Raw genomic sequence first — 14,221 nt, 5'->3', positions numbered from 1 at the left:
TTTCTTCTTTTCCTTTTCTCTACTAAGCATTCTTTAACATTTATGTGGTAGTATTTTAGGCACTGAGGATGCTTTATTGTATTGAAGGTGACAACTGATATCACATTTTAATTCACAGGACACATGTTAATTTCTTTTTACTGTTAAGTTAAAGAGAATAAATGGAATCAAAGCTGCATGTTGTACACCACTAGAATTCCTGTTTAATATAGGTTGGGGAGAAAATCCTTTTTGTCCCCATCTCCATGGTCTTGTTACCTCAGATTCTTTTGCGTATTTAGCTCTATCTGTTTCATTTCATCTCTTGAAAATATAAGATTACTTATCTGATGTTGGTGTTTTGGAAGTCTGGCAAATCAGATTTATCTTTTTATTGCTTATCTCTGCTTTGGCAACAGAAAAATATGAAGGTTATAAAACTTTTTTGGTGCCAGTGTAAAGTTTGTAGGTCTTACAGGTGAAGCAATAAGGTTTTGTTAGATAGAACATCATGGGAAGGAAAGCAAAGAAAAGAAAATTTAGAAAAGTATTACTGCCATAGTATGTGGAGGAAAAACAGATCAATAGAAATGTGAAGCAAAATACTGTGAAATAATTGCTTCAGCTATTATGATTATATACAAATTATTTCATGAAAGAATAAGTTTGAATCTACCTTCTCAAATTTTCAGATTAACTTGCAGAAAGTTTACTTGAATTGATGAACACAAACCCTTTAAAGACAGTTTATATAGATAACACTAAATTGGTTTCAAAATAGAGATTGTTTAAAAAAATTCCATTTTCCCTTAAACATTTTAGGTCATATTTAATTTGAAGAGGACCATTAATGCACTTATGTTTAGAAAAATGCTTATTTATATGATGCTCTGATTATACCATTGGATTTGGCAGCAAATCATTTTATGTTTTAGATCATGTATTTTCTTTTTTCTTTCTGCTGCTTTTGTATAAAAGACTCTTTGTCTAGGCTCTTAAATATTTTATCAAGTAATAATTACATATTGAACTTCTATCAGTATTCAAGGTTACTTCATTTTTAGGAGAGAAGGGTGAAGAGCAGTGGTGAAATAATAATACAATCAGTTCTTGATTATCCATAGGATTCAGGCAGCATGGATAAATGAAATTTATATATGAAAAAATGTCATTTTAAACAATAACTTCATCCTCCTCCACTAAATGTTTTAGTTAGTTATTAAATGAACCGGTTTCTGTTCATTTCATTTTTGTTAGATGAGTGAGTGTATTTATTAATAATGGCCAGTGACAGGAAGTAGGGAGAGGAAGAAGGACTGAAATAAAGGGACTAATTGATTCATAAATTAGATTAGTCCCTGAAGAATTGAGATTTGATTACAATTTTTATTACGGGGATGGGCTTATTTCTTTATAGTCATTGCTTTAAATCATATTTAGTTAAATATATAGCTGAAAATATTGATTTTCAGTATTAAAAATACTATTGACAACTTTTATTCTTTAAACAAAAAGAAGCTCAAGTTATAGTAGATATTCTGAAGGATTTCCCTAAAGAAATAGTTTTTTTTCATTTCTGTTTGTTTTAAATGGAATTGTTGTTCAAGTACTTCATGTGTAATTCATTTACTATTCCTGTAAAGAAAAGTTTCTTATGATTTGTAAATACTGATACTGTATAACAGATCATACAGAAAACAGTTGCCTTATACAAATTTAGGGATTAAATTAATATTTATTGAGTTCAATTAATTAATTTTTTTCCATTTATCTTGTGAGAAGTAAAATCTTAATTCTTTGGTATTTGTTATAGGTATGGTAAAGGAACTTGAGTCAGGTAACTTTTGATTTAAGAATCAATACTTTATGGATAAGATAACATTTGAAAACTGGATATTCACAGAGAAATCCTGTATATTGTAGCATTATTAGAAAAATTTTTGATTATTGAATATTGATAGAAATGTCTATTGTCAGCAGATTGTGTTGCATAATCCATATGCCATTATAGCAGAGTCACTGTAAGGATAGAAATTTTATAGATGAACTACTGTTTTATTTTTGATTAGCTTCTGAAGAAAGGGTGCAGGGTTTTTTGTTTTTTGGTTTTTTTTGATGAGGTAGAAGGGGAAGGAAGGAGAGAATGTACTTCAGAACAATTTTTAATGCCCAGCAGTTTCTTCTCTGTGGTGTGGTTAAATTGTGGTTTTCTTGGTAGTATTCCTGCTGTGGAAGTTTTGCCTAACCCAATTTAGTAGGTGATTGGTAAATTTTAATTGTATAAGCTAATGCTTGTTTTCCCTTAGCTAAGATGATTGTAAATTGACTGTATAGTAAATACAAAAGAAAAATATGACCATAAAAATTAATACTTCCATTAGAAAATTTCTTTACAGTTTTTGCTATATTTTTGTTTGTTCAAAAGATTCACATTAAATACCTAATATTGTTATGATAGTATAAAATACCCTATTTTGGAGTAAGTATTAAGCACTGAGTTATATGAAAATGGTTGAGGAGATCAAGAAGAATTAGATATGAGTGAATGACTGAACAATATGTGAAAATAAATTAATTTAGAAAACTGATATGTTGGTTCTCATTGAAGCCTTTTGGAAAGGAACTTTAATGTAGTGATCCTATTTTTTTGTATGTCTTATTTATTAAGTGAATGATGTAAAATAAAAATCTATAGAGAGATTTGAAGTAGGAAAAATAGATGGCATGGAGGCAATATTGCAATATTTTGTAAAACTAGTGACCTACTCTCAGATGAAAGGAAAGTAAGCATTTTTTTTTTTTTTTTAAGAGTAATCAGATTGACTCACCATGCTGGTAACTTAAACTATACAACTGCTGCTATTGTTTGAAGTATTGGATTGGGCTTCTGACGTTTATAAGGTAGATGAGAGAAACTTATTCTATTGCATATTGTTGCTATAGATTTGTGAACCAAGAGAAGGAGTATATTATATTCACATATCATAGTAGTAGAAGTTGTTCAGCCTTTAATTTTAAAATAGCTATTCTTTCATCTTTATAACTTGTAGAATTTTTTTTACATGTTTATAATAATGGCTGCAAATATTACATGCTAGAGAATATATTCTTTTTTAAAATTAAAAAAAAACTTTTTTTTTTTTTTGCAGATTGCTTTTACAAAAACCTTTGTCCAGCATTATGCTTTTATTATGAAAACACTGAAGAAAAGTCATGAATCAGACACAATGTCTAACAGAATTGTGCATATTAGTGTTCAGCTATTCAGCAATGAGGAACTGGCAAGACAAGTAACAGAAGAATGTCAATTGCTGGATATTATGGTCACTGTTTTATTATACATGATGGAGAGTTGCCTTATTAAAAGCGAACTGCAAGGTAAAATTACATTGTGCCCATTTTGTGGTGGTAAATTCTACTTTTTTACATTTTTATAATTTTAATAGCTCCCATTTTGGTTTGGTTGGCATAGTAGGAAGAGTGCTAGAATACTTGAGATCACTTTTTCTTAGGCTTATTAGCTGTGTGGTCTTGGTCAAGTTACTTACCTTTCTTAATTTCAGTTTCTTCCTCTGAAATGCTGACTTAGATGATCTTATAAGATCCTTTTTAGTTCTAAATATATGATCATAGAATTCTTTATTCTACTTGAAACTTTGCAAATCACCCTGTACAACAATTACAAGATTTACAAATATTTTCTTTATTTTACCAGGGCTTTGATTTGCCTTGGATTCTACAGTCAGGACATGTCCAAGCTGGGCAGATGCAGAATTTTTGCCTGCTTAGTCCAGTGCTCTTTGGATTTGAGTACATCATTTCTTGTCCTTCCTTTTTCCATCCCCTAACTTACAATTTTCTCCTTGCCTGGAAGAACTTCTCTTTCTGCTTTCACTTTTTTTGGTATTTCTCTCTTTGAAAAACCTATATTATATTCACTTTTTACATATGTGTTTTTAATTTACCTGCTATATTCTTTCTAGTTCTTTAATATCTGTGTTTCTAATCTTTCTTTTTGAATTTTTCTTTTTATTCTTTTTTTGCTGTACTCTTCACATATACCTTCTAACACTGCTTTTCTATCAGAACTGCTCTCCTTGACTTAAAGAAACAAAAAGATAGCAGAAATAAAACATGACCAATGAGCCTTTTTTTATTGCTTCCATATATGGTCCATCTTCTTGTTCTCAGGTTCAAAAACTAGGTTTAGACTTGTAAGTCTGGGAGTTCAGAATATGGTAAGAACAACTTTGGTCTAAAATGTGAGCATTATTTTGTAGGTCTTATACTTGTGCTTTATATATGTGTTTAGCAGAAGCTAACAAAATCTTTTGATATTCAAAATCCTTTCTAATCTAGCTACCTCTTACTTTTCTAGTCTTCATATGCCTTACTCTTCTATTTTTATATTCTTTGATCTAGTGATTCTGACTTGACTACTGCTTTTAAATAAAACGTACTTAAGTCTTTTTTTTGATCCTGATTATAGTATGTTGTGCTTGAGCTCCTTTTTTGGCTTCTCACTGACATTTGGGGAGAGAAAGTCTGGTAACTGTGGATTTTACCTGTGAAATTTCTGGAACTTTTTGTTTTAGGATTTCTTTCAAGAGATGATTGGAACACTTTCTATATTTACTTTGCCTAAGATTCTAATGGATCTGGGCAGTTTCATTTATGATTACTTGAAGTAGTATCCAGATTTAAAAAAAAAATTTTGTCATGTTTTTCAGAAAGTCCAAAATAATTCCTAAGTTAATCTTTGACCTCTTTTCCAGGTCTTTTTTTTTTTTTTTTAATATCATCATTGCTTTGCATATATATTATTTCATATATGTGCGTGTATGTTTATATATATGTATATACACATATAATGGTACTTTTTCAATCTTGTGATTTTGTACTAGTAGTTCTTTCTGTCTCAAGTAGTCATTGATCTCTGATGCATTTTATTTTTCAGGGAATCTTATTATTTGAGGAAAGTTTAGTACTTTCTCATTTGAGCTATTCTCTTAATTCTTTCTTCCAGAGCTTTTATTTTTATTTCTTTTTTAATCTCTTAATTTCTTTTAGTTAACCATATAGTTCTTATAGAAAATTAACTTTTTCCTATTATATTCTTTTTTTTTTTCAATTACAGAATTATACTCTCTTTGTCTTTATCTGTCTCTCTCTTTTTAAGAATCTTTGGGTTTGAAGTGACTTTAGGTTAATGTTTTTGGCTCAGTGATCTTTCCTGAATTGAGGCTTTTCCTGCCCAACCCAGTCCTAACTCCATATCATGCTTTTGAGTGAGGGTGGTTAGTAGCCCTGGATTCTCACCCTGAATTTCTGTGAGAAATTCTTATATTTTCAGGGTTTGGAATTTTGGATTTTCTAGACTTTTTTTGTAGGTAAAGACTAAGTACTAGGGATTCTGGAACTCTGAGTTGCTGGTCTAAGTGTTTCTGTTTCAGACTTGTCAGCCTTGGTCATTCTTAGTCCCTGGAGCTTCCTGTGTATGTTTATAACCTCTTGCAAGGCATCCTTCTCTCTTGCTCTTTTCAGATACCAAATCTCATGGGCTGCACCCTACCACTGGTCCCTTATTGGTCTACTTGTTTGTGTTTCTGGTGTTGGCTTTGCCCTTGGATTGCTGGCAGACTTTTTGTGAAGTTGCTGTGGGGAAAGAAAGTTGATTCTTATAGTTTCTCAAATTGGATTTATTGATTAGTATTCTAGTCTCTTTTAGGCAGTGGTTGGCACTCACTTTTTTGGTATTGACTTATTGTTCCTGTTATTAAACTTTGTAAAAAAGTTTGAGGGAAAATGTTTGTGAGTTATTAATTTGTACTTACTACACTAAATCATCATTGAACGGTTATTTCCTATACCCGCAGTAGTATAGATGCCATTTCAATTTAGATAAAAGTGTAATGTCTGATCTTTGATGTTATTAAAGATCTCAAGGCAAATTTCAGAAGAACGGGACTGTTGGACCCAGGATTAGGAACAAATTTGTATCTGAGTCAGTAGTCTTCTTATGCTCATTTGTAATTTGATTTCAGTTAAATATGATATACTTTTTGATATCAGGTTGGATCCTATTCTTTTATATTGTTATGTAGCTATTTTTTAAAAAAAAGTATGATTGGTCCCCTCTCCCCTCACCCATATAATCTGCTGCCACAGGCTTGTTAATTTCATCTTTGAAACTTCTCTCAAATATGCCTCCTTCCTTCCTCTGATTCTGTTATCACTTTGGGTAGGCCCTTACCACTTCACATCTAATTTATTGAAATAGCCTGCTGGTGGGTCTGCCTGTCTGAGGTCTCTCCCTACTCCAATGTAGCCTTCATTCAGCCACAAAAGTGATTTTCCTAAAGCACAAGTCCAACCATATCACCCCCTCCACCACTCCTATCTGAGTAAACCCCAGTGACTTTCTATTGCCTCCAGAATTAAATATAAATTCTTTTGTTATTTAAAATCTTTTCAAATCTAACGACTGCCTACCTTTCCAAGTCTTCATATGCCTTACTCTCCTATGCATATTCTTTGATCTAGTGACTCTGACCCCCTGACTGTTCCATGAATAAGACACTCCATCGCCCAGCCCTGGGCATTTCCCCCCATTCCTAGTATGATCACTCTCTTCATCTCTCTCTGCTGACTTCCTGTCTTTTTTTAAGTCCCAACTAAAATCCCATCTTTTTTAGAAAGCCTTTTCCCAGTCTCTCTTAATTATAGTGCCTTCCTTCCCAGTTATTTCCTATCTATCTTGTATGTAGATTTTTTTTGTCTATGAAATATTTATTTATAGCAGGAATTGTCTTTTCCCTCTTTTTGTATTCTCAACACATAGTACATCATACATAGTAGATAGACACAATAAATTTTTGTTTGATTGTGGTAGCATAATGACCTGAATTTAACTGGATTAGGAAAAACTCTATAGAAGAAAAACTTTTTTTTTTTTTAAGTTTATAAATATTAATCCTGAAATATCCTAAAGGGTTGAGTTTTTTCCTGAGGCAAAAGACTTGAATTTTTTTTAGCCCTTCTTTTATCTTTTTTAAAAAATAGTTTATTTATTTTTAAGGAAAAAAAAATAGAAAAGGAATACAAAATGAAATAAAACAAAAGAGAACATTGTCATGTGCCCAGCAGATCATCAGGAAGGATTAAAACTATATAATAGTTCAAGAAAATATATATATTAGTAAAGAAATTATATTCATGAGTGTCCATTTTTTCTTTATTTCCTTGTAAATTGTTCTTTTGTTCTCTGCTTCGCACTTTTTTACATTTTATTCTTTTTTTCTCTTTATATCCCCCTCTCCCCCTGTAGGCTATACTTAAGAAAGGATATATGTATGTATACATACATACATATATATATATATATATATATATATATATGTGTGTGTGTGTGTGTGTGTGTATGCATACATATACATACATATACACACACACCCTGGCCCCCCAACATACATATACACATATTTTTCCTATGCCTGCTGACTCCTTGCTTTATTTTTGCTCCTTAATTTGCCTTGCTGTTACTCAGCTTCTTCCCGCCATGAATCTTTCCCTTGTCTTCTTTTCTCACCCTTTGCTTCTCCATCCACCCATCCCTCGTCGCTTATTTCTTTATAGATTTTCCTTCAAGGTATATATGTATATATAGTGTTGCCTATTTAACCCATTCCCGAAATGAGTAGGTTTTCAGAACTACGAGCCCTCCTCCCCACTCTAATGCCTCTTTGTATAACATAATTACTGTTTTTACCTTACTCTGCCCCAGTCTTTTGAATTCCCCTTTTTAATATCAGTCTTAAACACATTTTATATATTTCTCATGTAAAAAACACAAACAATTGGTCCATATTGAGTTTCTTGAAATTTACCTTTGGTATCAACTCTTATGTGAAATTTCCCATTAAGTTTGGGTTTGTTTGATAGAAAGTTTTGAAAATCTCCAAGTTCATTGAATGTTCATTTTTTATTATTCAGTATTATAGATAATTTTTCTGGATATGATATTTTTGGCCACAGGTCTAGTTCTTTTGATTCTTGGTAATTATGATTACTGGATCTGTGGTCTTTTATTGTGGCTGCTAAATCCTGTACAGTTTAATTGTAGCTCCAGCATATTTGAATTTTTTTTTCTAGTTTCTTGCAAAATTTTCTCATTGATCTGGAGATTTCAAAATTTGGCAATAATATTTCCCCAAAGGATCTCATTGAGGTGGTGATTAGTGAATTTTTCTGTTTCTATCTTCCCTTCATATTCTATCAGTCCAAGATAATTTTCTTGGATTATTTCTTGCATTATTATGCCATAGTTCTTTTTTTGGGGCACAACTTTTAGACAGTCCAATTCTTATATTTTCCCTTTTTGATCTGTTCTCGAGAGGTGCCATTTTTCTTATAAGGTGTTTCACATTTTGTTTTATTTTTTCTTTATATTCTGTTTTGTTGATTTCTTATAGCTTCACTGGCTTCCCCTTGCCCAATTCTAATTTTTCAAAGACTTATTTTTATCTTTGAAACACTGTATGTCCTTTTCTAGTTGGTTAACTTTCTTTTTTCCCCTAATCTTGTTTTTCTTGGATGGTTTTCCTATTAATTCTCTCGGGGTGGGGAGTCATTTCATGTTACTCTTTGGGGTGGATGCATTTTTTACTTAAGTATCCTCCTCTGAAAATGAACTCTGGTCTTCCCTCTTCTCATGGTAAGTTTCCAGGGTGGAGTTCTTTCTTCTTTGCTGGTTCTTTTCTTTCTTTCTCTCTCTTTTAAAAAAAAATAATCCTGGGGTGGCAGAATAGTGCCTCGAGCTTCACCTCACCTCTCTCTTATGATTTGGAAACTCCAAACCAAGAATTCCATCCTCCATCCACTGCCCACAGCCAGCGGCTCTTCAGCTCCACTGTCTGTGCATTCATGCCTGTGCAATGATTCCTTTTCATGCAGGATTGTGTCTCAACAGTATAGCTGGGCCTGGTATTGCTGATCAGCCCAGGTTCATTCAATCTTTCCAGACTTAGACTCTGACTCCTTAAACTGTCCAGGAGGTGAAAGTTTCTGTGCTTCCTGCTGAGACTCTAGACACCTTGCTTGCACCAGGGTTCTCCACTTGTTTCTGAGGAGATAGCCCAGAGTTGTTTACACTTCACAGTGGTTAATTCCAGGCCTGGGACCTTTTTTCCTCCTTTTATCTTTAATACCTGTGTATTTTTTAAAATCTTATTTGTAAATAACTGATATCCACATATTTATTGATTTCCTTAGAGTGGTTAAAATAATAAAAAGTACCTTAAAAATTTATCATTTAAATTCAAATGGCTGCTAGGTGTCAGTAGAGAGCTGGACCTGGAGTTTAGATGCTACTTCAAACACAAAACTGTGGGGCTCTTGCCAATTCACTTAATTGCATATAACTTACTTATATGCAAATTGGGGAAAATAAGAATATCTCCTTTACATGGTTGTTATGAGGATTGAACGAGATAATATATGTAAAGCATTTTACAAATCTTAAAAATCTATCTTAATGCTAACTATTAATTCACATGAGTTTAATAAGATGGGAGCATTAACAAAATCATAGGACTTTTTATTGAAAAGAAAAATAAATTCTTAGAATCAGAGAAATACCCACATCATTTCTTCATTTTTTTTTAAAAAGGGAGGAATAATAGAATCTGCTTCAAAGAGTTATTGTGAAGATCATATAAGATTATTTATCTATCTATCTTATCTTTATCTTTTTTTTTTTTTTTTTTTTTTTTGAGGCAAGTGGGATTAAGTGATTTGCACAGGATCACCCAGCTATTAAGTGTTAAATGTCTGAGGCTGTCTCAGGTTCTCTGTACTCCAGGGCTGGTGCTCTATCCAGTGTGCCTTCTAGCTGCCTCTAAAATAATATTTTTAAAGGACTTAGCAATGCCTGTCACAGAGTAGGCTCTTAAATGCTTATTCCCTTTCCTTATTCATTTTTGTAAATACATTTTAAAATTAAATTTAAAAAATTTTTTTCTATTAGCAAAAATTTATTTTCTCCTTTCACCCAGCTCCCTTCCTTGGGAAAACAAAACAGTACAATTGAGTATTGCCAAGTGTTTCAAATATGTTTGTTTTTACAATGTTGTTATTGTAACATAAATTATTCTAGCTCTCACTTCATCATTCTTCATCAGTTCATACAAGTCTTCCCAGGTTTCTCTGAAATTTCCTTCTTTATATTTCTTATAGGACAATAGTATTTCATTAAATTTGTATATTATATTTTGTTTAGTTATTCTGTGGTTGATAAGTATCTCCTTGGTTTCTAGTTCTTGCCATTACAAAATTAACTGCCATAAATGTAACTGGAACATATGAGTCCTTTCCTTCTTTATTTAATCTGTTAAAGTATAGACCAACTAGTAATGTTATTATTATGTCAAAAAGAATACATATCCTCAAAATTTTGTGGACATGGTTCCAAGTTGCTTTTCACAGTCATTGTGCCAATTCATATCTCCACCAGTAATATATTAGTATACTACTTTTTCTATAGGCCTTCAGCATTTGTCACCTTTTTTCTCTCTTGTCAGCTTTATCAACCTGAAGAATGTGATTTGTGACTTCAGACTTGCTTTAATTTGCACTTTGCTATTTATTAGTGATTTGAAGCTTTAAAAATATATTTATAGATAATATGGATTTCTGTCTTCAAAAACTGCTTGTTCACAATCCCCTGACTACTTATGATTTGGGGAATAAATCTTATTTTTATGAATTTGAATTTATTCCTTTTGTTTTAGAAATGAGACCTTTTCATAGAAATTTGCCATACTCTGTAGCAACAGTCTTTCCATGAATAGAGGTGCACGGGTAACTAGATTAGAGGGACTATTTATGCAAGAATTTTTTTTAGTAGAAAGAACTTTATAGACATCATGAAATGTTATAAAACATTTTTTGAAACACAAGAATTTTAATTGAGTTACATTTTTATCTTTAATACCAGATCTTTAAAAAATGTTATTTGTAAATAATTGATATCAGTTATTATCCAAATTCATTGGTTTCCTTAGAATAGTAGTAGTTAGATAAAAATACCCTAATGTATACCACTAAAATTCAAATGAGTTTGACAAGATGGGATAGTCACAGACCTATTTAATGGTGAGAAAAATAGACTTATTAGAGTCAGAAAAATAACTCTTATTGTTTTTTGTTAACACCTTTATTTGATGCAATTTTAATTGAGTTTAATTTAAAATTTGTCAGTGCCCAATTAAAAAAAAAAAACAGTTCTGAGGCCAAAAATTTGCTTGCTGGGAGTGATTTTTTTTTTTTTTTTTTTTTTTTTTAGATGAAGAAAACAGTTTACATGTGGTAGTAAACTGTGGAGAAGCACTACTGAAGAACAATACTTATTGGCCTCTTGTCAGTGATTTTATAAATATCCTTTCACATCAAAGTGTGGCAAAGAAATTCCTGGAGGATCATGGTTTGTTAGTTACTTGGATGAATTTTGTGTCATTTTTTCAAGGTATACTTTTATTTTTGTGTTGTTTTCTTTTCAGTTGTACAATGCTTACTATCAACTATTAAAGTAATTATTAAGATATAATTAGGTGATGGGTAGAATACTGGTCTTAGATAGAAAGACCTGGGTTTAAGTGTTGCCTTTGAAATGTACTAACTGTATGGTCAGTGAACATATCACTTAACCTTTTAGGCCCCAGGTAATTAATTATCTGTCTGCTGGTTGCAGTGGTCATTTTGTAATGACAGAAGGAATTTCCACTTTTAGTAGCAAAGTCTTTCTTCAAGTTCTTCCTTCCTTTTCATTTTTCTGGTTCTCAGTTTCTTCATTTGCAAAATTAGGCACTTGAAAGAGATGATCTCAAAGATCCTTTCCACCACTAATTCTTTGAGATTCAGGCTCAGTGAGATAAGTAGTTTCTTTTAAAAATATTTTATGTATTGGGACAGCTAGGGGCACAGTGGATAGAGTACCAGCCCTGAAGTCAGGAAGATCTGAGTTCAAATGTGACTTCCTAGCTGTGTGACCTTGGGCAAGTCACTTAATCCCAGTTGCTTCAACGCCCCCCCCAAATAAATAAATATATGCACACACACACACACACACACACACACATTATATGCTTGCACCAAAATATTCCATATGATCTACAAGAAATTTTCTAGATATTAAAGCATATTTGATATTTATCTATTATCTATTAGGTACTTCTTCTCCTCTTTCATTTAAACTTGACTAGCTATATAAAATACTATGAATAGAAACTTATGAATAGAAAACTCTTTTAGGTTTGTCAGACACATAGATGCTTATTTTGCAAAATGAATCCTAATTGGTTAACTTAAAATATATATGATAATTTGGAAGAATGTCAGAATATTAGACCAGATATTTGATTTCTTAACTTTTCCTCTTTAGAGTTTTTAATGGTTACATTTGTCCTCTTTTTCCATCATAATTTTTTAAAAGGTATGAACTTAAATAAACGAGAACTAAATGAACATGTGGAATTTGAGTCTCAGACCTACTATGCTGCATTTGCTGCCGAACTTGAGGCTTGTGCACAGCCAATGTGGGGACTGTTATCACACTGCAAAATTAGGGTATGATAAGAATTTTTTTTTTGTTTTACATGTATAAGTTTTTGCTTTTTATAAAGTATTATTTGTCCCCCTTGAAATTTGAGCCTGATAATTATCAACTTGGATTTAGCTTTGTTTTGACATGCTTCATTAAAATTGAAGAGGCAAAGTTTTTGGAACCTGAATCAGTGAGAAGTGCTATGATTACTGCTCATCATTTCATAACATACAAATACAAGTAGTGCTTTCATTTCCACTTCAGTGGTGCCTATCATGTTCCACTGAATGAGATCGAATTTTTAATGAGTTTTGCCATCATGGTTAAAGGTCACAAACAACATTGTTAGCATAAATTTTATTTAATTCTTAAGCATGTATTGCAATAGCTTTCAGTAACAAGTCATTAAAATTAAGTAGATGTTAATATATCATTACTAAGTGATTATACAAATAAATATTTCTCATCAGATAAAATATTTTGGTTTCCCTAGATTATTTTCTCTGCTGGCCCACTTGCCATTACTATCTATCAAAAAGGGTCAAATCATAATATAGAAAGTAAAGTTGGCAGCCAGGTCGCACAGTGGCTGCAAGTCTGGAATATTTGAGTTCAGATTTGATCTCAGATACTTGCTAACTCTGCAACCTTGGCCAAGTCATCTTTTCTTTGCCTTAATTTCCTGAACTGTAAAATGGGAATGATAATTGTACCTACCAGGGTTATTGGGAGGGTCAAATAAGATAATTTTTTTAAAGTATATAATGTAGTGCTTGGCACTGTTGATAAATATAAACAAGTTTTTATCATCATTATCATTATCATCAACATCAACAATATTTACCATATTCTTTTAGGATTTATCTCAAACTATAAAAAGTTATTTCAGTACAACATACTACATTTTTGCTTATAGTATATGGCAGCTTTGAATGATTACGTGAAACTAGTAATTTTATTTAAAATAAATTTAATAGTATGTGAAAGTATTTTTGAAGTTTATAAATTTTATTAAATTTCTAGTAGTTATTTAATGATATAACATAATTTGTTTTGAATAGAAATGTTTTCAAAGCCTTTTTGCCTTTATATCCCCAGTGCTTAGTAAGCACTTCATAAATAACTTTTGTCTTTATAGTATGATGAAAAAAATATATTTTTCATTTTTAGAGCTAAATGTTTATCATTAGTACCCGATGGAATCAATGGTATCAGGATTTTACTGTCCCATTATTTAGAAAAAAATTAGCTGTTTAGGTAAGATTATTTGCAATTGTAAATAAAGATTACATCTGATTTACAATTTCCATTTCCTCAGAAAGTAGGAATGAACATAGCCTATTTGGATATAATCGTTAGATCATTTTGGCTAGTTGTCTGGGAGAGTAGTATGTAAAATAGAAGTGACAAAGAAATTTGGAGAGAGATGTGTCTTTCTGAATTCCAGAATGAGTAGTCTGAACTTTATCTTGTATATGTAGTAAGGAATCATTGAATGGAATTTGGGGGATAATAATTTAGTAGCAGTATGTAGGAAAAAAATGGGAGGCCTAAAAGCAGAAAAAGTAGACAAACTGTTATAATGGTGAGGTTCTCTATTATGGTTGATGGCTGTGAATGAAAAAAAAGGGAGATATATAAAGA

The 14,221-nt window shown here is 31.6% G+C and overlaps 1 protein-coding gene across 5 annotated transcripts in view; it reads left to right on the top strand.

Moving 5' to 3' along the window:
• UBR3 (ubiquitin protein ligase E3 component n-recognin 3) overlaps nt 1-14,221 on the top strand; it is a 267,500-nt gene that overhangs the window by 91,988 nt on the left and 161,291 nt on the right. For all 5 annotated transcript variants that reach the window (XM_031960483.1, XM_031960485.1, XM_031960486.1 and 2 more), the window contains 3 exons: nt 3,129-3,357; nt 11,321-11,500; nt 12,467-12,600. In XM_031960483.1, coding sequence (XP_031816343.1) covers nt 3,129-3,357; nt 11,321-11,500; nt 12,467-12,600 — 543 coding nt within the window. The remainder of the gene's footprint in view (nt 1-3,128; nt 3,358-11,320; nt 11,501-12,466; nt 12,601-14,221) is intronic.

This window comes from Sarcophilus harrisii, chromosome 3 (assembly GCF_902635505.1).
Source record: "Sarcophilus harrisii chromosome 3, mSarHar1.11, whole genome shotgun sequence".
Lineage (NCBI taxonomy): Eukaryota > Metazoa > Chordata > Mammalia > Dasyuromorphia > Dasyuridae > Sarcophilus > Sarcophilus harrisii.
The sequence above is the reverse complement of the archived record's forward strand: the minus strand, read 5'-3'. Positions and strand labels throughout refer to the sequence as shown.